We start from the raw sequence: 27,815 nt of genomic DNA, 5'->3' as shown, positions 1-27,815 counted from the left end.
TAACTTGCATATTTCATGTAAATTACAAGTTCTTTATGAAAAGACCATGTCATTTCTGTGCTCTGTGCCAAGCACTAAATATGTATTGAACAGTAACAGTCACAGCCAAAAGCAAGCAGAACTATATGAACGGTATTTCTATTGCCTTTGACCTGGACTAACATTACTACTGGTGCTAGAATAACAAGAAGGGTCTTGCTCAACCCACATCTTCACCACCTCCACAGCTGTGTCCCTCTTCCTCTGTTCCCCAGGGTCCTTTCAACTTACCCAGGGCAGAAAGAGGAGGCAGTGGCACTGCCAAGGAGCACTCTTGGAGTACACACCCAGCATCCCATGGCAGGAAAGTGATACATATCACATCCAAAGAAGGGCCTTCATCATAAATTGATTGACATGAATAGTGTCTCTTTCCCACTGGGGACACGGGACATGTAGTCTCAGTGTGCTTCTTCTCAGTGGCACCTGTAGTCCCAGTGCTGTTCTCAGTGGGAAAGGGCGCTCCACTGAGAAGCTGAGGTTGCCTCCTCCTTCTCTTGACTGCAGTGAGTTGAAAGGGCCTGGGGGAGATGGCAGTGTGAAGTCAAGAAACCACAAAAATTTTATGCACACACACCTGGGGAGTGCACACAAACATTGATCCTTTGAGTGCATGCAACTGCAGCATGTACAAAAGCAACAAGCCCCTTTTTGCAGCAAACGCAAAGCTTCCTCCCTGTTGTTCCCTCATGTTGATAAAAACATGGTATGCAAATATGGAAAAGATAGCTTCAGTAGTCACACTCATAAGGATCTTCCTAGATATATTTAAGACATTACATAGTAATAGAAAATTAAAAATTTTCACAAAATTAGGAATATTCAGGAAGATTAAACAATCAAGACCATACAGGTGTTCAGGTAAGTGAGAAACTCTTAACACATGCAATGAAGCAGTAATACAGTGATACCTGATTAGTCTAAATACTATAAATGCAACAGTAGCCTGTGAAATGCCTGAATTCCTTTTGTACCTGACTAGGCCTGGCATTTTGTAGGGTGACAGTAACATTTGTCTTCAGGTTGCTAACTGTGAGATTTGCAACACTTGATGATATAACATGGCTGATCAGAGACACATTTTTCAGTGAGGGATCCTGGAAAATATACACACACACGCATATTAATTGACTGGATTAAAATCTATTGCCAGAAATAATACACTAAAGTTAAAATATCATATATGTTTTGAATGCATAAAAATTACCTGGAAGAGAGTTGTCTTCCCAAAAAAGTTAAATGTAATTCTTGAAGCCTGATGCTTATCTTCAGATGACAAATTTGTCATTATTGATGATGGAAGTGTGATGGCTCCAACACTATTTGTAGGCTCTTCAGTTCCAAGAAAAACCTTTTTTTTAAAAAAAAGTAGATAAAATAATTTTAAAATTAGACCGTAAGCACTGTGCTATTATAGTGTAGTCTGTAGCTGTGGTTGCAAATGGCACTATTTATTATTAAACACTACTACACTAATACACTACTGGTATTTAAGAGACCGAAATGAGCTTCTCCACAACAGAGAGAAGCAACATTTCTATGGCAGAAGAACCAGTTCCCTCTTCAGGCTCATTCAGTCTAACTGGTGAAAAGTCCACAGATAAATTCACATGTACCATTAACATTGTACAGATTTAAACCCTGTTCCAGGTCCTAATAAATGATACATAGATTTCTTTTGAAAATGATAAAATTTGTTTCCTTTCCCATCTCTTCCCTAGCGGCAATTACAGATACCAAGTCTCTATTGTTATTTCATCTTACTTCTAACATTTACAGAAAACATAAGCACCTATTTATTCTATTTCCTTCTCTGAAAAGAATGCATGTGAATAGACAGATGCATGATAGACAGATGCATGGCAGCAAACTGCAAGATAAAGGAATCAATTACAGCAGTACATAAGAACATAAGAAGAGCCATGTGGGATCAGACTAAGGTCTGTCTAGTCCAGCATTCTGTTCACACAGTGGCCAACCAACTGTACATGGGAAACTCACAAGCAGGACATGAATGCAACAGCACCCTTCACCTGAATATTCATCAACAGTATTCATCAGATAATGTAAAAGGTTTGAAAAGTGACATCAGGAGACTGATTAAAAACCTCACATTTCAATTTAGAAAAATAAGCTACTACTTCAGCCTTCCACACCCCTCCCATTCTGATACAGATGGTCCTCCAATCCTCAGAAGCAGCTTTTTGAGGGACAGATAGATGAGTTTAAGTGGGAAGATGGTACTGGTGAAAATTTGGTGCCCTTATAGATTTTTTAAAATTCAAATGCTCACGACTATAAATTTAAGCAAATTTAGGCTGTAATCCTAAAGTAAGTCCCATTGAACCCACCTCTGAGTGGGTATGTATAGGACTTCACTGTTAACTAAAAAAATGTGCAAAGTTAAATCTTACATTTTCATTTTCATTCTGTGTGTATCTGACTTCAAACTCAAGCCATGGGTTGTATCCAACGTTAGTCCTACTTAAAGAAGACCCAATGAAATGAATGGGGCTTAAATTGGACTAACATTGGATACAACCCCATATGTTCAAAATCCCATTTTCAGAGGGAGGTTTCAAACAAGAAAAAAATAAACAACAGAAAATGGTCTTACCTGAAGGTCTGAGGAATCCTTAATAGCAAAAGAAACACTGCTAAAGGAACTGCTATTGACTTTCAAGGCAGCCAGAGCCAAGGCAGGGGAAGTCAAATTAATGGATTCTGTCGAGAAGTTCAGTTTTAAGCCAATTGCATCCACTATTTTTATTATTCTATTAAGGTAAAAATACAGAAGATTACATTGTGCTGTCTCATCTCCTAATTGGTTAGAAAAAGTATAACCATTTCATAAAAAACTAGCTTCACTTGCATCGCTTAAAAATCACTAGGTAAATTCCAGTGAAAATGTACCATTAGAAATGACAACTGAGACTTAAGTTCAATTTTGCTGAGTAAAAATCTTTATCTGGCTTTTTAATCCACTTTACTTCAGAAGGTCAGGTGAAGTTCAACGTTTTGTAGCCTATAATCAAATTACTTAGGGTGGACACCAATGCTGTACAAGTGGATGTCCATTCACACAATGGGACTTTCTCCCTCTCTCCTTCCCCCTGCAGCCCTCTCCAGCCCACAAATCTGTTCTAGTGGGTCTTGCAACTATCTGGAGCAGATTTTGAGGGCATGCAGGGAACAGAGAAAATTGCCTCCTCCCAGTTCTGCTGATGGAAGCAGTTCCATCAGTGGAGAAAATAAAGTGGATTTCAACCTTAGTTTGCTTGGAGTGTTTTAGGCTTCCAGAAAAGACCCTCTACTCATCTGTGGCAGCAAAATGCTTGTGTCAATAAAAAGATTTTATATAGAGAAATCAAATATAAAATTATGGCTGACAATATTGGGATCACAAACAACAAATAAAACCTTATCAGAATGAGAAGCACAAATGTTCTTTAAATTACAAAGAGGCGTACCTTTTAGACACTGGAGATATCTGTGACTGGGACATGTTTAGGAGTCTACTAACGCTGTCCAGCATTGCACTTGCAAGGGATGGGGCTATTGTTTCTGCAGTCAAGTTGCCCTCCAGCTGAGAAACTATGTTCTCAATGTTTATGTTTGGGGCATTAGTACTAGTGGTAGTGGGCTGGCTGTGATATGTTTGTTCTGCAAGAGATTGAGGAAAGAAAAGCAACACATGTTATCTGAATGTAAGGGTGTAAAACAACAAAATGAAGCATTATATGGAAAGCAGCTAATTTTGGTCTTATTGCTTCAACTGGTTTCAATACACAGTTAAGCTATTATGCATATGATAAGCCTTGCTGGCTGGGGAATGCTGGGAATTGTAGGCCTTTTCTCTGTCTAAACATGCACAGGATTTTGCCCTTAATACCTGAAACGTAAGATAAATGCTCACCCAGTTCTAATGGATTAAAAGACCTTATGACATCAATTTCAAGGCACATCTGCACAGAGCTTTCTCCTGTTCCCAATTCCATGCTTTAGCTCCAGGCCAAATGTTTGGGAGAGGTCACAGGCAAACGGATATGATGCGGCATGGGAAAACTCATGCCCTGCTTGTACCTTGGCTGAAGTGGGGTTAGCGCCCTCTGTGGTGACCCTGCTTTGTTGTCCTTCTACTATGCAGATCAGTAGGAAGACAAGGCAGGTTTAGCATGTGATATGCATCACTTGTATGGATCAGCAATACTGGAACATGGCCTGTGTAAAAGTGTTCTAGGTTTTCCTTTTATTTATGACAGTCCTTTGAATTCCTCCCCTCGGCTCACACTAGAGCCTGATTCACACATGCAATTTGTGGCATAGGAACAGTGGCAGCCAGTGCGGCGGTTTGCTGGGTGAAAGCATCAGTAGTCACAGCACAGCAACAGAGGGGGAAGGAGAAATCCCACCCTTATTTTGTGGCACCAGGAGGCAGAGATGGGGTGGGGGGCTGAAGCAAATGCATGGTTTCTGAGTAGATAGCTGCCTGCTGCTGATGCCAGCAGGTGATGCAACTATCACCCTGGAGCAACTATCCACTTGACAATTGTGGACTTGCACAGTGCTGTCCCAACTCTGACTCGACTGCCAAAAGGGAAGGGTGCATTGGTGGCAATGGCCACCAATGGATTTTTCCTAGCAAACTATACTAGTGACTGCTGCATGGTAAGCTACTTAGACTGCAGCTTTCCATGTGAAGCAAACTCCATAAGGTTGCTTTTCCAGTTCCATATCAGACCGTGAACTGCATGCATAAAGCAGATCTGGGTGACAAGAGAACGTCTTCATCCATTTAAAATCAGGTTTACCTGTGCTGGTTTTACTTGGGCTTCCAATTTCATCAGTGGTGGAATGCTTATTTGAATAAGTGTTAATGGCAGATGAGGTGGACAATATGGCTGGGGAAATTGCTGTTGTAGGATTGGCAGAAGATGTAGTGTGGGGTCCTGCAGGGATTGGTGTGGTGGAAAACATTGCCAGAGAATAAGTAGTAGGTTTGGTAGATGGCACTGTTGTATCGCCTGGATTAGTTGTTTCGAAAGAAGTAGAAGGAAGATATGCATGGGTAGCGTTGGTAGATGACACTGTTGTAACAACTGGATTAGTTGTTTTGAAAGAAGCAGAAGGAAGATATGCATGGGTAGCGTTGGTAGGAGGTACAGAACGAAGCACAACTGTATTTTTTTCAGGGGAAGGAAGAAATGTACTTGTAATCTGAGTAGCAAGTCCATTAGTAAAATCTGTTGTTGTCGGCTCTGTCAAATGAGGAGAAACAGCGGTTGTTTTAGAGGAAGGAGCATCATGCTGAGTTGCAACAGGGGAAGAGGTAACAGATGAAACTGCTGGGCCAGGTGTATGAGAGCCAAAACAGGCAGTTGGTTCAGGCATACCGCTATAGGAGAAAAACAGATAAAATTATACAGGTGTTGGTATTAGTTTACCAATACCAGCAGTCCAAAAAGTTAAAAAATACAGGGCTCCCCCAAAATACAAATAAGTAATTATATGCATATGATTAAAATAGCATAAGATCACATTTATTTGTGTTTATGTTAATAAAGCACATTTGTTTGTTTGTCAGGCCTCCAGAGATATTCTTTACAAGACATGCTCATTAATACCTTGTGAGTCAAGGGATTTGGAATTCTGCAGTAAATATGAAATCACATTCAGTTTAAGCATATTCACAGCCATTAAGACGACTGTCCTTCCCAATGGTGGCTGGTGGCTCCTATTTCAGTGGGACAGTGAATCCTCTCGGAGTGTCAGCCAAAACCAGTCAGAACTCTAATGGAACTTTCCAAAGTGCTGAACCTGATCCCCAAAATGGGTTTAGCATCTTGGATAGCTCCCTTAGAGTTCTGACTGGTTCTGACTGAAACCCGGAGCGGATCTACTGCCACTGAAATAGGAGCCACCAGCCTTCACTGGTCCTTCCTCACATGGGCACATATATACAGCCTGTATCACAGCAGAGCATTATGGAGAACAGGAAGTCTGAGCCTGCCTTCCATATCCCCATCCTGCCTTCCCTCTCTGCACTGTGCAAGACGGAATATGGGAGGCAGGCTAAGGCCTCCCACTCTCCGTAATGCTCTGGAGAGATACCTTAACATTAGCTTATGTGTCAGTTCCAAAGGAGGAGGGAAGGGAGAAGCAAGGCACTGTGGTCACCCATACTAAGAAAGATTGTCCCCTGACTGGATTGTTCATACTTCTTTTGCCTCTGCAATGTGTTGTGCCATTTCTATATATTTGTGCCAAGTTTTTAGTCCTGGATGGCAGAATTTTGGGATTTGTAAAATATTGTGAGAGATGACTCTGTCATCATACTGTTTCTCTTTCTGTGAACGTTTATGGCTACTAAGAGCTGACAAGACATGACATTAACTATGTAACTGGGTCTTGCATTCTTGGTTTTGCATTCTTGGTTTTGTTTTCTAAATAGCAGCCACTGGGATGGAGTGACCTGGATTAGGACTGTGGCATTGGGGAAAAGGGGATGTTACCCTTTGTCCTTGTCACATGCCCAATATGGAACCCAAAATACATACATAAGGTCAGGTTGTACCCCACTTCTCTGTTTCCCTCACCGTACCCAGTGCTGAGAGAGATTGTGCAAGCCAATGGGCTGGTTCACTTGACACAGCCAGCTCATTATGTGTTATTTAACCCATGATGAACAGCAGCATGTACTGGGTACATGCAGCCACCATTTTGAATATGCAACCCCAATCAGCGGTTGTGCTGTGTTGTACAAGCCCAACCATCATGGGTTATATGAGGGTTAAACAACCCTCACATAACCGTACTGATCAAGGGTTACATAAGGATTGTTTAAGCCTTGCGTAGCCCATGATGGCCAGCCAGGTCCACATGACGTGGCGCAATGTCCAACTGCCCTGATCAGGGGTTGCATATTGAAAGTGGCGGCCACATGCACCCAACATGCACCATGGCTCATCATGGATTAAACAACCCAGGATGACCCAGCTGTGTTGTATGAACCAGATCAACATGGGGAATTATTCGGCTAGTTGACAAATACTCCACAAACATCCTGAACTAAGTAGCTTTATGTCAGGCTTACCACTGCAGTAGTCGCAGCTCTTCAACAGTAGAGGGACAAGAGTAAGACTGCAAAGTTGAACAACAGCACGACTCTAATAACAAATTAAAAACACAAATCACTTTAATTTGCCAGTCAGTGGAGATCATTGTGAAAAGCACTAAATCCTTTTACAAGATGAATTGTTTGTAGAGCAGTCCAATTTAACAAATTGCTACACAATTATTACATTATACATAATGACATAATTTAGCCATTGTGAGAAGCTGCATGGTGGGGAAGAAATTTCTATAAGAAATAAAATAAATATAATAAAATGTTAGATAACTTGTATGCTTGTATGCAGTGGCAGTGTATGCAGGGACTGGGAATGGAATGCAGCTCTTATCCAGAACAGCGATCAATGGAGGACCTGTGTGACTACCAAAAGAGGAACAGAACATAACTCCATGATGCCTGGAGCATGCTTAGAGCACACTAATGATATGATCAGCTGTGCTGGGTGATATCTATCATTCTCTATAGATCTTGTTGCAGTGTATGCACTATGCTAACTTTCCTTACTCCACTGTTACTTAGAACCAAACTACGCATTATGCTAATCGTGTAGTTGAGGCTCGTCTCTTTTTTTTCCACTCTAGAATAAGCATGTGAAGTCCTGATTCAGATCGGGGCCACCAGACTCCAGGAAGAAAAGATTAAACCTCCAAAATCCCCTGCACACACGAGGGTGTTTAAAAGGGAGGGAGTCTCCATGGTGTCAATGGAGACTTCTTCTTCTTTTTTTAATGCCCTACAGAGGAGAAGGATTTGGAAGAAAAACAGTGCATGGGGGTGAAGGTTTAACCCTCTCAGAGCAGGGTGATCCCAATCAGAATTGGAGCCCCACATGTGCATGCTAGAGTAAAAAGAAAGAAAAAAGACAAGCCTCAGCTACATGCTATGTGATGAGCATAATGTAGTTTGGATCCTAGTAGTGCTTGCAGATAGGAACGTAGGCTCCTCTTCCTCCCCTAGGTGAGTGGCAGGGACAAAACTCTTTCCCACCCATGCTGTCCCAAATGCACCACTGCTTGGGTTGAAAATAGATCAAAGACTATCCCTCACTAAATATCGGCACAGAGTAACATTATTTGTAAAAACTGACATACAACAGAGATAGCTTGCCCATTTTAAACCTTACTTATAACTAAAAGAACTGAGGTCACAAGGTGGCTGATATTCAAACCCTAAACCCCTGAATTTGGAGTTCTCTGGCACCAATTCTTGCTGGTTAGAAAAACCAGGTTCTTTAAAAAAAAAGAATTCTAAGATTTAGGCGCAGATGGGACATATGTCTTTGTTATATCTAGTATCTCAAACAAGAGAATATTCATGACTACTTACCAATTGGGCCAATTTCTGCTTTTTCTTTTAAATCTGATAATATGTTGCTTATATTCATTTTTTTCTCCAGTTTTATTAAGAAATTGCAGTCTGACGTACTACAATGTGAAAAAATAAATGTAAACGCTACGCAATTGTATATGATTTATTTAAAGAATGGTGTAACTGCTCAGTTAGTTAAATCACTTTCTTATCAAACACGGAATCTATATACATTATCATTGGGCTTGACCTATTAGGTTATTGTACAGCAAACGTTTATTGCTACTCTTGCACCTAATCTGATCAAATTAAAACAAGACAACACCCTGCTTACAGAATAATCATCTTCAATTAGTTTCATCTTTCCAATAACTTCAGCATCTGTAGGGATTTCTGTAGGTGTAGTAGCTTATTTGGAGCTGGGGGTTTTATTCGGAAGTGTGTGGTCTTCCAGTTGAGAGGGTTAGGAAATGGCATCCCCTTCCTTGCACATTTTGTCCGAAGTGACTACATTGTTTAGAAATAGTACTTGTTCCATACAGTTCTAGACTCATTCTATACACAGAGCCTTAGGCTGCAATCCTGTACACACTTACCTAGAAGTAAGGCCCACTGAACACAATAGGACTTACTTCTGAGTAGAAATGCAAAGTACTGTTAAGATTTCTGTTAAAAGCACTGAAACTGCAGTGCTTCCACTTGAAAGTGGCAGTGCTTTTTAATACACTTGTAGCCAATTACAGAATCAGAAGGAATATAACAGGAATTATTGTATTTGAATGCATGGATTTATTATTGTTTTAATCAAGTTTTATTTATGATTGTAAGAGGCCTTGAGTGCCATCTTTCTTGGTAGAAAGGGGAGAGGGGTACAAAACAAATCAATCAATAACAATTATTTTTTAAAAAACAAACCTTTGGTTTACTGCACCACATTGCATGAGAGAGAACTATAAGAGAATAAAATTAAAATGAATTGTTTGGTCATCAAAATATGCACTCAGTCATCCAAAATATGGATTATAAATAAGCTATAGCTTACATACCTCACTTAACTTCTGAAGGGTTTTGTTGAAATCTGAAATTCTAACACAAAAGTTTTCAACAGTTTGATCAGAAATTCCATGTATGTTCTTCACTAGTAAACAGTCCCTGCTCCAGTCTAGTTTCCACCCATTCTTGCAACACTGCAGCTCCCCACACCACAACCCACACCACCTACTGTGTAGCTTTTCGGGAAATGCAAGGAGCTGTAGCAGGGAAGACAAGGAAGGCAAGCCCGACTATGCAAGTTCCAAACCAATATGAAATGTGCTTGTGTATTATACATTTCAAAAAATTTAAACCGTAATTTCAAGTATTACAAAATACTTACTTGAGATCCAGTAGTGGAGCTGAAGCAGATTTTAATTGGTAATGATCGCTGTTGTTAGAAAATTTCTAGAAAAATGAAGAATCCAGAAATAAATTACATTCTTCTATATATTGCTAGCATCCTATTAAAGGGTACATAGTGGATATTATACCAATATATGTCTGGTCTTTCTCAAAGTCACAGAATATGAATATAACTATCACAGAAATAAAGCAAATACTGTGAAACTTTGGCAAAACGTTTATTGACAGCAGTAGCGGACTGAAGTGATTTTCTCCATTGGGCTGGAGCAACTAAAGCTAGTTAATTTTCCCTACCATTCACTACCTACTTATGCCTGCACAGTTAATGTCAACTTCAATCATGTAAACTTGGTCCCAGTGACTCTTTCCTGTTATAAGCATATGCCCCGCCCCAACACTATGGCTGTGACAAGATTCAGTTATAATGTAAAAATGCAACTTAAGCGTGACCCCAGAATAACAATTTATCAGAATAAAAGAGCCTTACTACTGTTAGGTTATATGAAGTATCTGAGCTGTTTTCACTGGACTGAAATTTCACAGTGCCCATATAGAAAACTGAAAAAGAAAAAAAATCGAATAAGTAAAAAGTCATCATCAGGAATAGCTTTGTTTAGAAAAGTTATACCCTTTAGCTTCCTTGTGTAATGTTCATTTGACCTTATGCTTTTTGCACGGAAGCAAAGTTTGAAGCTCTATAGTATTCCGTATAGCCTTTGGCCTGGTTTTGATGTATGACAAACCATGGTTTGTTATTATGAGAACGAGTTTGCATGAACTTTGGGCTCACATGCCCCCCTTTCTCTATCCTCTGGGTATGAGAGGAAGAGATCAAAAGCTTCCGCTTCAGCTTTTGAATCACAGTTAAGTCTAAGCCTCTGGAAATAGAATTTCAAATCAAAATATCTTCCTGTAAACTAAAATGAAAAAGCCACCAACCTGAGTCTTTACAGAGGACTGATAAGTTACACATGTTATTGTCTAAAACATCTGTTCCTACAAAAAAAGACAGAAAAGTTACATCAAACATTGCAAAGGAAGTTTGTACTTTAAAATGATAATTGCCCTTGATTTTTCTTACCTATTTTTAATGCAGCTTTTAGCATGGAATCGAAATGTAACCAATGCGTTTTTGGCTTTCAAAACTGAGCGAGGTCTACATTTTAATGCATCAAGACTGGTGGAATAAATATATTGATTCCAGGCTTTAAAGGGATCTACACAAAGGATTAAACCATCTATACAAAAAGGGTGATAGCGAAACGAAGCAGAATGGAAAAATTTGTACTTGTTAATGCCGCTGAAACCAGAAAAATAAGATACAGAGCCAAACTGCATATTATGTTAAACATGCCTTTTTAAAAAGTGTTCATAATCTGGACACTTTTATTTTGAAGGGAACTCAGCTGCATGGATCTCTAATCCAAATTACACTCCCAGTCTGGATTGGGGCCCCATGCTAGTTTCCCATAAAAAATTTCCACCCTAGTTCCTATTTTGCCCAGAACGTGCTGCCTGCAAACAGCTTTTGCCTTCAAAATAAAAGTGTCCTGATCCAAAATTTTAAGAAATTTGTTGAACGTAATGTGCAGTTTGGCCCACAAGCTTACAGCGTAATCAGCAAGAAATGGAAAGAAATGGAATTGAGTAACAACTTCATTCCATTACCATCAAAGAATGCGAAATGGCCCCAGTGCCTCTATTACCCATATGTTTGGGATCCTATAACATCCTAATAAGAATCTCACAGGTCTTGTCAGGGAACCAGGAATATTGCGAGAACCAACCAGGAATATTGCGAGAACAAATCTCCAAATGCAAGTCCTGTGAAGTTCTATGGTTTCATCTTATTGGTTACAGTTGTTATAAGGGGACTTTGGAACAGCAGAAACGTGTAATACGACACAGGTACTCCCCAGTTTCAACTGAAGTTGCAATTGTTAAATAGCATTAGCAGTCAGCATAATTATCATGAGATCAGGAAGTGGTGAAATGTGGTAACTGCCTAACTTTGCAGTCGACTACTACAGAGAAAGATGTAAGAGTCGTACGAAGACTTATTCGGTTATTTGTAACCAAAGCTGAAACAAATGAAAGTGGGCTTTAGGTTTCATACCATTTAAGAATGTGCCCAGCTCAATCAAGAACTGTCTAAGCAGAGTGAACAACCATATATGATACAACTATGTCATATTAACTGCTTAGATATATTTTTAAATATGTTCAATGGTATATAAATATATTAAATAAATGAATGAATAAAATCATACATTAAGTTTTAATTTTATATCTTACCAACCACATTAGCAGAAGTTGATACAGCACTGTCTCCTGTATTCATTAGTCTCTCTGCAGCTGTCATTCCAAGAGAAATATGTGTTCTTAGCAGATATGTCAAATTATTTTCTTTATTTTTTTACACATAGTAGTTGGTGTAGATAATAGCACAAAAATGTAAAATAGACTAAATATTCAGTTGCATCATGCAACTCAATAATGCAAGTGTAGCTAGGGCTTTTACATTGTTGGCTGGGAAATTACATGTACTTGAAATACTTGTCTTCCAAAGCCAACAACAGGACCCAGCCAACAACAGGACAGTATATAGAACTGGTGTCACTGTTCCTGTGGACAATTTAGCCAAAAACTTTGGAAAAAACTTCAACTTCAAATTGAAATCAATGCATCTTAAAATGTGTTTTATTTTGGGTGGAATATGTCGACTGTTTTCCATGGCACTCAACATGATGCATGACCTCTGTTGGGCGGAGGACAGGGGGACCTGCTAATTCTTGGTACCTTTGATTTTGATACCATCAAATGCGATATTTTACTGGAATGCTCCATGGGATGGGAGTACGACGTAGGGCTGTGCCCCCAATCCGACTGGGAAGCCGCTTTGTGTCTTTGGAGGCAGGCCCGATTCAGCTCAGGTGATTCAGGGGGCCCCCAATCTGACTCGGCACTGAAATCGAAGCAGGATTTGGATGGCCGAACCCTGCTTTGGGTCCCCCCTGATGCCCCCACGCAAGCCCTTAGATCCTTACCTTGTCGCCACCTCCTCCACCGCCACCTTCTCCTCTGGTGCAGCCTTCTCCTCCACTGCTGCTGCCTTCTCTGCCACCTCCTCCTCCACCGCCACCACTGCCTTGTCCTCCTCTTCTGCCACCATCATCGCCACCACCAGCTCCTGTGGCCTGGACATGCGCTGGCTCTTATTGTAGGGAGTTGCCATTTTTAAATTCCTATTTAAATTCCTGTACAATGGAAGTTCCTGGAACTTGCCATTTTAAAAATGGCAACTCCCTGCAATGAAAGCCGGCACTCATCCAGGCCTCAGGAGCTGGCAGTGGCGATGATGGCAGCAGTGATAGCAGCAGTGGAAGCAACGGAGGCAGCAATGGAAACGGCAGTGATAGTGACAGCGATGATGGTGGCAGAGGTGGTGGTAGCAGCAGCAGCAGCAGCAACGGCGGTGGTGGTCGCTGCAATGGAGGTGACAGCGGCAATGGTGATGGGCGGCTCAGGTAAGGACCTTGAGGCACTGGTGTGGCTGGGCCGGATACCGAAAGTCCGAAGCGCACCAAGGCGCTTCGGAGAGCCCCCGACCCACTCTGGGTTGCTTCATGTCCCCTCCGCTTTGCCTTGGAAGGGCTCAAAGTGACCCGAAGCAGCCCACTTCAACTCAGGCTTCAGCCTTGGGCCAAAGCGGTGCACAGCCCTGGTACGAGGCATGGTGATATGGTCATTCCACTCCCTCCCTTCAGGGTCGGTTTCAGAAAGTAGTATTGTGGGGTTTCTGCTCAACTCCATGACATCTAGGCTGTGGGGTTCTGCAAGATCCATCTTGTCCCCTATGCTTTTTAACATCTATATGACTGGTGAGGTCATCAAGAGATTTGGAATAAAGTCTCATCAGCATGCTGATGTCACTCAGCTTTATCTCTCTATTTCATCTGAGTCAAGTGAGGTACTTCACTGGTGTCTGGAGTTGGGAATGGGCTAAATGACAGCCAATAAACCTACATTAAATCCTGACAAGATGGAGGCACAGTGGGCAGATGGTTCTCATGTTGAGAAATTAGGGGTTTATCCTGTTCTAGATGCGGTTTCACTCTGCCTGCAAGAGCAGGTACATACTCCTGGGGTAGGAAGGTAGTCCTGGATCCAGTACTGTCACTTCAAGCTCAGGTACTCATTCTTAAACAGTTACATTGGCTGCCTATTTGCTTCTGACCTCAATTCAAGGTGTTGATGCTTACCTTTAAAGCCCTAAGCAGCTTGGGACCCAAATACCTGAAGGAGCGACTCTTCGTATTCCACTCTGCATGTGTCTTAAGATCTCCCGAGAGGCTTCTCTATGGGTACCTTTGTCAGGGGGAACTCATTGTGCTAAGCACAGGGCCTTCCCTGTGGTGGTGCCCCATGTAGCAGTGAGGGGTGAAACCTGTCCTCCACCCCAGATGCTGGTTAGTCTGTCCCTCAGTGATATGCATCTGCTGTGGGAGAGGACACACTCCATACAGTCTAGGATCTCTGCTATATGCAGGTTTTCCATATGCCCTTCATATTTATCAATATTTTGTTTGTTGTTGTTTATTCGGTCAGTTGCTTCCGACTCTTCGTCACTTCATGGACCAGCCCACACCAGAGCTTCCTGTCAGCCGTCGCCACCCCCAGCTCCCCCAAGGTCGAGTCCGTCACCTCCAGGATATCATCCATCCATCTCTTCCTCCCTTCCTTTTGCCTTCCACTTTCCTTTGCATCAGCATCTTCTCCAGCGTATCCTGTCTTCTCATTATGTGGCCAAAGTACTTCAGTTTTGCCTTTAAGATCATTCCCTCAAGTGAGCAGTCTGGCTTTATTTCCTGGAGTATGGACTGGTTTGATCTTCTTGCAGTCCAAGGCACTCTCAGAATTTTCCTCCAGCACCACAGTTCCAAAGCATCTATCTTCCTTTGCTCAGCCTTCCTTATGGTCCAGCTCTCGCAGCCATAGGTTACTACGGGGAATACCATTGCTTGAACTATGCGGACCTTTGTTGTCAGTGTGATGTCTCTGCTCTTCACTATTTTATCAAGATTTGTCATTGCTGTCCTCCCAAGAAGTAAACGTCTTCCAATTTCCTGGCTGCAGTCAGCGTCTGCAGTAATCTTTGTGCCTAGAAATACAAAGTCTGTCACTGCCTCCACGTTTTCTCCCTCTATTTGCCAGTTATCAATCAAACTGGTTGCCATAATCTTGGCTTTTTTGAAGTTTAACTGCAACCCAGCTTTTGCACTTTCTTCTTTCACCTTTGTCATAAGGTTGCTCAGCTCCTCCTCACTTTCAGCCATCAAAGTGGTATCATCTGCATATCTGAGATTGTTAATGTTTCTTCCAGCGATTTTAACTCCAGCCTTGGCTTCATCAAGCCCAGCACATCACATGATGTGTTCTGCGTACAGGTTGAATAGGTAGGGTGAGAGTATACAACCCTGCCGTACTCCTTTCCCAGTCTTAAACCAGTCCGTTGTTCCGTGGTCTGTTCTTACCGTTGCTACTTGGTCATTATACAGATTCCTCAGGAGGCAGACAAGATGACTTGGTATCCCCATCCCATCAAGAACTTGCCAAAAATCAATATTTTACCAGTTTCATAAAAACTAATTACAATAGAATTATATCTCCAAAAATTGTGTCCTTAATCTAAACAGATTAAATACATTTTACATCAAGATTGATAGAATTCTATGAGAGTATTTTATCTTTTAAGAGGGGCCGCGGTGGCTTAGCGGTTAAGACGCTGAACTGCAGACTGGAAGGTCGGCAGGTCAGCAGTTCGAGACCCGAGTGCTGCGTGACGGAATGAGCTCCCGTCTTCAGTCCCAGCTTCTGCCAACCTAGCAGTTCGAAAGCAAGAAATTGCAAGTAGATAAATAGGTACCGCCTCGGCGGGAAAGGTAACAGCATTCTGTGCACCTCGGTGTTCAGTCATGCCGGCCACATGACCACGGAAGAGTCTTCGGACAGCGCTGGCTCTTCGGCTTAGAAACGGGGATGAGCACCACACCCTAGAGTCGGACATGACTGGTTGGGGACACCTTTACCTTTATTTTATCTTTTAAGAAAGGGAAGCCTAATTTCTGCTGAAATTAAATGTTCTGCTAGAAGTTACCTACATAAACAAAACTGTGCAGGTGATTCTTACCTATAGAATTCAGAGTTTCAATGGAAGATGAATCTAAGAAAACAAAAACAAAAAGTAATGTCAATGGCAAATTGAGGAAGAAAAGTAATTAAAAAACTAAACCTACTCTATGTCAAAAATATTAACAAAATCTTGCCTGTAGCACTGTTAGGGTAGGTGACAAAAGTGACAATGGATGAGTCTGCTGCAAATAAATAAAGTATTTTAATGCAATTCAAAAGATAGAGAAGCATGAAGAATTTTAAAACAGTATACCTTTCATTTGTAAACTTAGTAGTGACTGGAATTTCAGAAAGTATTGTGTTATTATTGGGTTTTGGAATAACCTTGTGCATGCGTGCTATAACCTGAAAATTTGCTCTCTATGACAAAGATCCAAAGAAATGTGAAACTATCATGCAGAAGATGGAGCAGACTTGTTCTTTGTTGCTCTAAAAGGTAGGTCTAGAAACAGAGAGTGGAAACTGTAGATAAGCAGATTTTGCCTAACATAAGGAGAAACCTCTTAGCAGCAAGAGCTACTCAACAACGGAACAGACTGCCTCAGGAGGTAGCGGGCTCTCTCTCACTGGAGGTATTTAAGCAGAGGCTGGAAGGCAATCTGTCAGGGATGCTGCAGTTGCATCCTGCATTGTAGATCCTTTACTGAGCAGGGGTTGGACTAGATGACCTATAGGGTCCCTTGCAACTCTTAAATTCTATGTTTCTATGAACGTCAGGAAGTGGAAGCACCTGGAAATGTCTTTGACAAGAAGTGGGCAGACTTATATGGGAAAAGGTGGTCCTCCAGATACTCTGATTCCAGCTATACAGAACTTTGCAGCTGCCTGTACACAAAGTTTAGGACATCATAACTGAAGGTGGCTTCCAGTATTACTTACACATTTTTTCACTTAGGGAGTAACAGCAAAGAGAAAACTTATGCAACTTCCCATCATGAGATGCATAAATTCTACCACATCTAGAACTTGTATATCTCTCCACAGAAGAGGGAAATGTGTGAATTCCTTTTAACATGGTACACCCAGAGCACGCAGAGTGTCTGCTATCACTGCTTCTTCATAACTTGCTGCCCTCCTCATCCATATACAATTCCAATTATAACTCGAAAGCTGTGCCAGTTGTATGTAGCTCAGACAGGTTAGTTTTTCCAGAGTGTCTGCTAACACTGACACTTCTAATCATAAGAAAATTATATAAACAGAAGGAAAACAAATAGCATGTGCACAAATAATTTATTCTGGGACTTTCCACCAGTATTCGTGAAATAGAGTAGAAATGAATTCAAATAAACTCAATTTCTCCTTCAAATAGTTACTGGCTTCTTTTTAGGCCTTGCATCTTTTATTTTCTTGCATTCCTTGAGTAAAAACTGCATATATTTAACTCCTGAGTTGTGATGACTGCCAAGTTATTTCAATTTTCTAGCTCATATATTCTGTACAAATAACATGTGAAACATCCACATCCACACATAGAACCAGATTTTTAAATGGACTAATATTCAATAGAGTTTGCAATAATTAGTTTACCAGAGCCAGTTGTTTCTTTGATCTATACTCTTTAGGATGGTATATGTTATGATAGTTACCTTTATGTAAAGATTTAAAAAAATAGATGTACCTGGTGTGCTTACTTGAGCTTTTCCAAATCCTGACGAGACATTTACAGCATTGGCTATAAGGTGAAGAGATTAGAGCATTTGTTAGATAGGAATGAAAAAGGGTTTAAAAAACGTTATCTTTCTTGTTCCACAATATTTAGTTTGCACTATCCACCACAAGAGGGCAACACAAAACTAAAGTAAACTGACTACAACAAAGGAAATTCTATAAAACCTCTACTGGAAAAACAGAACACTTTTTACAGGGAAACCCCATCCCACTTGAACAGTTTGGGTACATATTGTGGAATAATATATAACTTCCTATTAAAATTGGGTGTTGTGTTTAAAGCTAGGAGAACGTTTGAGGAAATGCACAAATATTGCTAGTAGAGGTTTATACTTTAAATTAGAAAGCAAACATCTCTTAACAACTATTTTTTCACATGAAAAAACTAGATAAGATAAACTAACATATCTATTTATATTTTGTTTCCTCTGATTGTTTTCTACATCTGTCCTAGAGCAAAAATAGCAGTTACCTTCCACACTGAAACACAAAACCTTGATTACCACAAAATCTTATCTTCCAAAGGTCAAACATACCGGCCTTGTTCAGACATAACCCTAAACCAGAGTTTAGAGCTAGGGAATAAAGCTGAATGAGCCTTGGGCTCACACATGCTCCCACTTCCCACTTCTCCTCCAGTGTGGCCCCAAGGAGTAGACTGGAAACCCTTGCTTCCTGTTTTCACCTAACTCCAGTTTATTGTTATATCTGAACTGAGATGAACTATGATTAGTTTTGACTATACTTTGTCTGAGCAAGCCAACTTCAAACCATTGTTTATTATCCTAAATTGTTCAGATAAACCATAGTTAAAACTAACCATAGTTTCCAGTTTGGAATAACGACAACCCACAGTTAGTTTAATCAGGAAGCAAATGCTTCTGATCTCTGCCATGTGAGGGGATGGGGGGAGGGAGCACATGATCCCAAGGCTCACTCCCAAAGAAATAAACTATGTTTTAGTATTACGTCTGAACAAGCTCATTGACTACTTTAAATAAAACTGATTTGTATTTATGAAAGGGCTAACTTGAAATGCATATTGGTTCACTTCTTGCATCCTTGATAGAGAAAGAAGGTGGTGGTGCATTCACTCCTGAAGAAGCCCTCCCTGGATTTGGAGCTTTATACCACCCAGTCATTAATACCCCTTTTCTAGGTAAAGTGCTTAAGAGGGTGGTAGCTGGGCAACTGCAGACATTCTTGGAAGATACTGATTATCTCGACCCATTTTAGTCTGGGTTCAGGCCTGGAGTTGGGACAAAATTGTCTTTGGTTGCCCTCTTGCAAGACAAAAACAGACAAAACTGTTGATCCTGCTTAACCTCAGCAGCTTTTGATACCATTGACCACTGTATTCATTTGGATCATCTCCACAAGTTGAAATTTGGAGGCACTGTGCTAGAGTGCTTTGGCTCCTACTTGCAGGGACAGTCCCAGAAAGTAGCTTGGGGGACTGTGCTTTGGCTCCATGGCAATTACGCTGTGGGGTGCCACGGGATACCTGTTCCCCATGCGATTTAACATCTGTGAAGTCACTGGGGGTGGTCATTAGGAGAATTGGGGCAAGGTATCATCAGTATGCTGATGACATCCAGCTCTATTTCTCTGTAACATCTGAATCAGGAGTAGCCACACATATTCTGAACTGGTGCCTGGATGCAGTGATGGGTTGGATGAGGATCAACAAACTAAGACTGAATCCTGACATGACAGATATTCTATGGGGGGGGGGGGTCCCAAGTATAAGAATTGGGAAGTTTGCCTGTTCTAGATGGGGTTGCGCTCCCTCAAAAAGAACAGGCACATTGTTTGGGTGTGCTCCTGGATTCATCATGGTCATTAGAAGCCTAAGTGGCTTTGGTAGCTAGGAGTGCCTACTACTAACTCCGGTTGGTATGTCAGCTATCCCCTTTCCTAGACAGGTATAGCCTGGCCACTGTAGTCCATACACTGGTAACCTCACATTTAGATTATTTTAATGCACTTTATGCAGGGCTACCCTTGTGCTTGGTCTAGAAGCTGCAGATGGTGCAGAATGTGGCAGGCAGGATGCTGAGTGAGCCACCTGGCTGTGCACATATTACACCAGTGTTGAAACAACTAAACTGGCTACCTATTAGCTACCGAGCCAAGTATATGGTATTGCTGTTGGCGTATAAAGCCCTAAGCAGATTGGGACTAGGTTACCTGACAGATTCCCCCCTCCCCGAATACAGACCTGTGAGATTGTTAAGATTGTTGGAGGAAGACTTGCTGGTTGTGCCACAACCTCCAGATTGGTATCTTGCAGCCACCCAGAAGCAGGCCTTCTCCATGGTGGTGCCCACTTTATGGAATGCCCTCCTGCCTTGGTATTTAGGAGGCACCAAGTGTAGCATGCTTTAGGCGCAATTGAAGACCCATCTCTTCACCTAAGCCTTTACTGAGTGTGCTGCCCAGTTTATTAATGATAGTGCTGTATTGGTTTTAATGCTTTTATAAATGTTTGCTATGTTTTAGCAATTATTATATATTTTGACGGTATTTTAAAGTATATCGCACTATATTTTAATGTACTTAAGTTATCTTGTAAACTGCTTAGAGATATTTTTAAAACATGTTAAGTCAGGGTTCCCAACCTTTTTCAGCCTGTGGGCACATTTAGAATCCTGACAAAGTGGCATGGACACCAGTGACAAAATGGCTGCCATGGAAGGGGCATGGCCACTCACAAAATGGCCACCATAGGGGCATGGCTACTCACAAAATGGCCACCATGGGAGGGGCCAGGTCAGAAAGAAGTCAGGTGGGCAAGCAAGTGGGGAAAGGCTTTGGCTTCCCCCCTCCTCCATAAAAAGCTTCTGCCACTGTGCACCACAAAAAACAAATAGGGCTGGGTGGGGCAGCCAACAAGCCTAGAAATTTAGCACAAACGATGAACAAAAATAGTGCAGGTGTGTGATCGAGCACAAGCCAAAATCCTTAACTTTGCACGTGCTCAAAAGTTAAGCACCAAACAACATCCAGAGTGCAATAGCAAACACAAGGCAGGCAGCCATGGGGGAGAATGGGAAGTGACCCCCCCATCACCACCCAAGCCACAAAAGCCTGGAGGTAAAGCAATGTGGGCAGATGAGTGCCCACTGGAAATTCCATTGCTTTACCCACCCACCTCCAACAAACAGAAGGGCACAGAAGACAAGCACCCCATTTCCCAACACAAAAAAATAAAAGGGTTGGAGACCAAGCACCATACCCCTTACCTCCCAAAATGCAGATAGGAGGGTAAACAAGCAATGCACTACCTTTGCCTGTGCTCCTCTCTCGGATGGAAAAGACCCCAGCCCACTTAATACCATCCCCGTACTGATGGTTTTCATTCAAGGAGAACACTTACCTTTCCCTTCCAACAGCCACCCACCATTCACGCCCACTCCTAGCAGGCAGAGAATAGGAGTAAGGACACCAGTTTGTAACCTATTACTTTGGCCAATCAGAGAGCAAGGGGGCATGTCAAAATGGCAAGTTGAAGTACATAGACTTAAAATTATACAGAAACCAAGTCCATAGACTTAAAAATATAGAGCAATCATGCCTTGTATACATAGAAATCACCACACGGGCACAATTAAAGGCCTCAAGGGTGCACCTGAGCCCTCAGAAGCCCTGTTGGGGACCCCTGTGATAAGTGGTATATAAACCTATTAAATAAATGAATACATTAAAACATTAAAAACTACACATTTTAAAAGTCTACATTGAAAAAATGCCTCTTTACACCCTATCTAATAGCCAGGAGAGTGGGGGTCAATCATAATTCTTCAGGAGTACATTCCATAATCTTTAAGTTAGTCTTCATTGTTTTTGCTACAACTAACTTCACATCGTTATTTCCTACCCTTCTGAAACCTTTCACTATGCAATCTGATGCATTTCAACTTCATACATGGCATTTTAATGGTTTTAAGCACTCACAAGTCTCCTGTTGTATAAAGAAGCTTACTGCCATGAAGCCATCACGCAATGAGCATATGTTCAAAAAGAATATGTGGTGAAGAACTGTATTTTCTGTCAAAAATTAATACGCCACACATAAGGACACACTGCTTACCAATGGCTCCAATGTCTTATTCCTACTTTCTGTATTAACAAGGAATCATATGGTCAAATTTCTAGTCTTTTATTCCTCTTTTAAAAACTCTGTATGGCTTTGGGGGGGTGGTATTTTTCAGCTATAATCCCTTAATGCACAACAGTACCGCCAGGATCCTGCTTAGCCAGTTATTCTAAGAATAGTTTATATACTTCTGAGATATATGAAGCCAAGCAATTATCATTCCCCCATGGTTTACAAACATATCTTTCAGCAAAAGCATACTCATGGAAGAAAATAGTAGTTTTGGGATTATTGCAAACAATAAAATTTCTCTTTCAATATGAAGAATTAAATACCTTTTCATATCTCAGAATTTAAGTCATCTAATTGCTGTTTCTTCAAAAAAAATTCAAACAGCAAGTAGACTCCAATGGAATTTCCCACCTTACATATTTCTGAACATTTCTTCCCCATCCACTCCCTTATCCTTCTATCGGGTCAGTCAATTTTAATCTTTAAAAAAAGATATTGTACAGTACGTAATAATTCATAAATGCCATATCTTATTTATACTTGGCAGATATATCTAAATAACTGTTTCTAGACTGGCTCTTACAGTCAGGCAAAAAGCTGCAAATTCAAAATATCAGGACTAAACTCTGATATCCAGCAAATAAGGCTGTAAATTCTAGACAAGGAAATCTCCAGACACATTTTATGCTTTGTTTGAAGAAGCTTAAAAACTCAGTCCAGGTTTCCCCCTGTTGTGAAGGCATAAAGGTCCAGATGACATAAGGTGCTTCCAGATGGATGGGTCCTCACATTACCAATCAAGGAACATTGTGCAGCTTTTCCATCTTTCCCCCTTTAACAGAGATTTTCTGTGGTAAGAAAAAAGATGGAAGTTGTGGTAAAACAAACAGGATGTTTACAAATGGAAGACAATATTGTCTGGACCCCTGTGAAATTCCACGAATGAGACAGGGTGATTTGGAGTGTCTCTACACAAGCGACTTATTGCACACTCGTGATTGGCCACTCATGGAAGTTTGCAGGTCCATTGCACAATATCATCAACCTCCAGGAAGTCTCCTGCACCTTTTCCTGTTTATCCCGCTTTCAAAAAGATCGGAGATAAGCTGGAATATAAAAAATTGCAGGCTATCAGCAGTGTGAAATGTCAGTGTAGCGCTATGAACTTGTTGAGGAAGGGCTCTGCTCGACTCAAACCATGTGTCTGCCATGTAAATGCTTGAGCACATTTCTTGATCAGAGGGAGAAGAAGGTAAAATGTCACCCTGCAACGAAGGCAGACAGATCTGATCCGCCACCCCACCAAGCTCAAAATCAACATCCTCTGTTGATTTAGAGCACCCCATTAAGTTCAATGGATCTTACTCCCAAGTAAATGTGCCAAGGGTTGAGGACTTACAGCACGCTCTCATGTCTACTCAGAAGTAAGCCCCATTGATGTCAATGGGGCTTACTCCCAAGTAAGTGCGCCTAGGGTTCAGACTCACAGCACAAACTCACGTCTACTCAGAAGTAAGTCATAGCTTATGTGGGGGCTGCGAGGAAACACTACAGCACAAGTTAAGCAACAGATACAACACTCCCCCTCCCCCCACTCCTTTGCACACATGCCAAGGAGGGAGGTGGTCCCTCAGTTCAAACCACGTGTCTGCTATGTAAAGGAGCCCCTCCTAATCCACAAGGAAACTGAAAGCAAAAAGCCCCTGTAAGGATGTGGGGTTTTGGTGGGGGGTTTGCTAATGTAGAGACCCCATTGGAAAATAAAGGCTTCTCTAGAAGCATCTGAGCTACTAAGTAGGCTACTTATTTCAGGCTCTGAGGTGAGCAATCCTATGGTTCCTGGAGAGCATCCCAGGAACCATAGGATTGTTTGTAGTCCCATAGGATTGTTTGTATGCTCTGACAGCATACACACTGCTACAACCTCAGAAGGAGAGCTCTAAAATCTGCCATCCCCTTGCAGCCGCCACGGAAAGAACTATCCCAGCTGCATTACAAGGTCGCAAAAGCAGCCTTGGAGGACCTTGGAGAGGTCTGAAAGGGGGCATCGAGGTGGGTGGGGAGAGAAGAAACCAGATTACAAAGAATGCTATGGCATCTCCAGCCCCCCCCCACCTCAGAGGCCTGTCTAGAATACAACAACAACAAAGGAGGACAGAGAGGCAAAAACTGGCTCCATTGCTCCTCCCATCCTGCTGGCAGCAAGGATCAGAGGCTTCCATCTGACAAGGATGCAACATATAGGTTTGCACTCTAAGCACTTATGGGATACACATATGTCCTGTATAGCTGTATTTTTTTCTGGGAGGAATTATTCTAGAGGCAGCATTGCATTTCTGCTCAGAATTCTACTTGGGTGTAAACATGTGCATTTAAGGCTTATGGCCAAGTCCATTTGGTCCATCTGTGATGTTTGCCATGGATGCAATCACACACAGAAGGGCTTGTATGAATGAGGCTCTCCACAAATATAGCCACTTCTCGGGGATTGATTCCAATGATCATAGCCACTGAAAAAACATGACATTACAATCACAGAAATCACTAGCAAGAAGTGGCAACTGCTGTATTTATTATGGTGCTGGTTCACATGTGCAAATGTGTTCCTACACTCAGTAGGGATGTCAGAGGAATCCATCCGAGGGGGTGGGTAGAGCTCACTGAGCTTTCATCAGCTCAGCCCCCCCGACTTCGGCTCATTTCCCCACGAGCTGGCCTGACTCAATCTGATATCTAGCTGGGCCAGCTCACAGATTTTTCCCCCCTTTTAAAAACTTTACATAAATAAAAATGTGCACAAATTGCGGGGCACAATCTCGGTTATCTGTGCAAACTGCAACTGCCATTTGCATAAATTATGCAATTTGTGGTTGAAATCTACATGAATTACATAAATTGCAGCCGAAATTTGCGTAAATCACTCAAATTGTGCCTCACAATTTGCACACATTTCTATTTATGTAAATTTGAAAAGAAAAAAAAATGAAAAAGTTCTCGGATTTTGGGAAAAGCCCTGCAGCTCGGCCAGCAAACAGAAGCCAATTTGGGTGCTCACTAGGGGTCCATCGAGCCCCAAAAGGGCCAGATTCCACAGCAATGGACATCCCTAACATTCTGAGGACAAAAACGCCCACTTGATCCAGTCCTTAAACAGTCCTAGATAATGCTGTTCATATGGAAGGAGGCAGTATCCCAGATTTGTACCATGGGTGTCCCACAAATGCAGTTCACAAGTTTTCTTAATTGCCTTTAAAATAATTTGCTGTAATAAAGAACCAAGTCAATGACCATAATGTCCACTGTTGGGTTTATAAAAATAATCTGCAGTTTTAAAAATGCAGACATGTATATTATCTTACCACCTACAGGAAAACTGAATAATCTACTGATAAAATCCAGTTTATCTTGAGCCTGTCATTAAAGTATTTAAGCACAATAGCCTGTGGGATGCTGAAAATCAAGATCTGCTTTAACTGAAATTATTGCATTAGAAAGACATCCGACAGAATGTCCAAGATTTCCAGGAGGAAAGGCTGTTTTCCATAGCTACCAATGAAAGCCCAAATCCTACACGTTCCAAAGGACTTCTGTATTTCATCCAGGACAACTCTACACCTTTCAGGATTTCCTCCTGAGAAACAGTGAATAAAGGATGAAGAATGTCTTCCTGGTGAATAAAGGATGAAGAATGTCTTCCTGGTTGCTCATAAGCCTCGCTACAGAAAAATGGCAAAACTCCAGATAGGAGTCATCAACATGAAAGTGGGATTGAAAGCAGTGTAATCCAGGTTCAAAGTGTAATCCAGGTTTAAATGTAAATCATGAACACTGTAATTAGCCTTTACAAATAAAGACAAGTAATATAATCCTATACGACGTATCTCAAATAACTGCAAATCACATTTTTTATCAATGAACTACTCCTGCCACAATCTCCATGACGGGGTGGGGGATGGGGAGAGACCACCTAAGGAAAAATATAGTATTTATTGGGGAAACATACATGGTTGGATCCAGGCAAATTAGTTTCACTTAAGTCATGAATAACTTTTCACATCCATTTCAACAGGCCCAAAGTATGATTTACGTAGTCTGGATCCAATCTATAGTTTTGGAACATTCAGCAGGAAAGGGCTCTGCAACCACCACACTTAATTTTGTGAATAGCACTAGGCTTGCCAACATTTTCCCAACAGAGGATTTAGCAGCTGAATGACATGCAGAAATGTAGCAGGTGCCAGCTTCCTACTGGGAAGGGTAGATGACAAGGACCTGGCTTATGGTATCCATGGGAAGCTTCCTTACTGGTCCATCTAGCTCAGTATTGTCTATACGGACTGGCAGCAGAATTCTGGGATTTCAGACAGAGTTTTTTCCCAGCCTTTCCTCGAGATGCCAGAGATTGAACCTGGGACCTTCTGCATGCGAAGCATGTGCTCTGTCACTGAACTACAGTCCACCTTTGGGTAGCAGTTGGTTTTTCTTTTCAGCTGTTGGTGCTTATGTTCCAAATAGTCCTCTGCAACAGTGATGGTGCCAGGAAAAATATTGTTGAGATTATGGAAGGGGCAAAGAGTATTTCTGGAGCTAGGTACAACTATGTGGAAACTGTCTTTCTTCAAGTAATCACAAGGTTCCAGGGACGGGGATGTGGCAAATTACTTTCAGGGGAGCTTTTGCCCCACCCCGCCTGCCCTCTGGTATTGCTGATGTTCTGCAAAGATGTTTGCACCCACAGCAGTATGTCTTGCAGAGTCAGCACAATCTCAGTATCCCCCGTACTCTGTTTTTCTACTATGAAATGGCTGAAGTATGCATGTTCCACCTTAGATAACACAGATCTAGTTGTTTCATGCTTGGTGGTGATCCTGTTGATGATGATGAAACAACTTGGTGGGAGGCACATTTTTTATCATCATCATGAATAATTTAAAACAACAGCATCAGCCTGATCTCAATAAAATATCTAAAGCTTCAGCATTAAAACATGAACATTAAAAGGCTAGGCAAATAAAAAGGTCTTAACCTGGCACTGAGAAGACATCAGAGTTGATGCTAGACAGACCTCATAGGAGAGAGCACTCCACAACTGGGAAACCACAGCAGAAAATGCCCTTTCCTTAGTCAGAACCTGCCTCACCTCAGAAGGCAAGGGAACCTAGACTGCAAAGTTGATCTTAAAACTTGTCCAGGTTTATTCAAGAGAATAAAGCCCTAAATGGTCCAGTTCTTCTGGTACCTGGACCACTTAGGGCTTTAAAAAAGGCAAGAACCAGCAAAACCCTTTAACGATTGGCTTTAGCAGCTGAGATGTCACAGAAGCCTGGTAGTCAAAGCTGTCAAGGCTCTGATTTCAATTTATTGAAAGGAATGAGCACAAGATTCTAAGCATGCCAACTTGAAATAAAACTGGAGAATTCCAAAGTCAGAGAGTAGAAAGGCCTGAAGACAAGGGAGTACTTCATGTCCCAAAACTGAGCAGGGGGAAACATATTGTTGCTGATCAGCTAATCATCAGGACCTACTATAGCACCACAAAGCCACTCAAAACTTTCTAGACCTCTTGGAGAGCTATGTAGTTGAGGCTCCTTTAGTAATCTAGGAAGCTGCTCAGCACTATATTTGCCAGACAGTTTATAGATATCTATGTGAGCACACACATGGCTAGAGCTATGAGAAGGATCTGGGCAGGAAAGGTTTGTTAACACATATTTATCTGTTAATTATACAGAGAGATGAAAATAAGGGTAATAGCTTTAAAACTAGATGGGAAAGAGTGATTGGCTGTCCAATTACATCACAGATGTGGAAGAAAATATTTTTACAAGGCCCAGCATGTTCCCCCACGTTAATATGAAAGATACCCATTATAAAATACTCTGTCAATACATCTGACACCCAGTCAATTCAGTCATACTTATGACTGTGAAGAATGGTATTCACAATGATGTGGAAATGACATTA

The 27,815-nt window shown here is 41.5% G+C and overlaps 1 protein-coding gene across 1 annotated transcript in view; it reads right to left on the bottom strand.

Annotated features, from left to right (window-relative positions):
• Positions 1-27,815, bottom strand: part of ADGRG2 (adhesion G protein-coupled receptor G2) — a 78,264-nt gene that overhangs the window by 16,967 nt on the left and 33,482 nt on the right. The window contains exons 4-18 of the mRNA XM_084841748.1: positions 17,691-17,744; positions 16,068-16,100; positions 12,173-12,232; positions 10,817-10,873; positions 10,365-10,435; positions 9,855-9,919; positions 9,526-9,565; positions 9,395-9,429; positions 8,498-8,595; positions 7,133-7,205; positions 4,851-5,434; positions 3,510-3,702; positions 2,657-2,813; positions 1,247-1,390; positions 1,014-1,136 (exon numbers count right to left, since the gene is read on the bottom strand). Of these exons, the coding sequence (XP_084697874.1) occupies positions 1,014-1,136; positions 1,247-1,390; positions 2,657-2,813; positions 3,510-3,702; positions 4,851-5,434; positions 7,133-7,205; positions 8,498-8,595; positions 9,395-9,429; positions 9,526-9,565; positions 9,855-9,919; positions 10,365-10,435; positions 10,817-10,873; positions 12,173-12,232; positions 16,068-16,100; positions 17,691-17,744 (1,787 nt within the window). The remainder of the gene's footprint in view (positions 1-1,013; positions 1,137-1,246; positions 1,391-2,656; positions 2,814-3,509; positions 3,703-4,850; positions 5,435-7,132; positions 7,206-8,497; positions 8,596-9,394; positions 9,430-9,525; positions 9,566-9,854; positions 9,920-10,364; positions 10,436-10,816; positions 10,874-12,172; positions 12,233-16,067; positions 16,101-17,690; positions 17,745-27,815) is intronic.

Source organism: Heloderma suspectum, chromosome 3 (genome assembly GCF_057233095.1).
Source record: "Heloderma suspectum isolate Gila_16-S chromosome 3, 16-S_ref, whole genome shotgun sequence".
Taxonomy (NCBI): domain Eukaryota; kingdom Metazoa; phylum Chordata; class Lepidosauria; order Squamata; family Helodermatidae; genus Heloderma; species Heloderma suspectum.
This window is presented reverse-complemented; position numbering and strand designations above follow the sequence as displayed.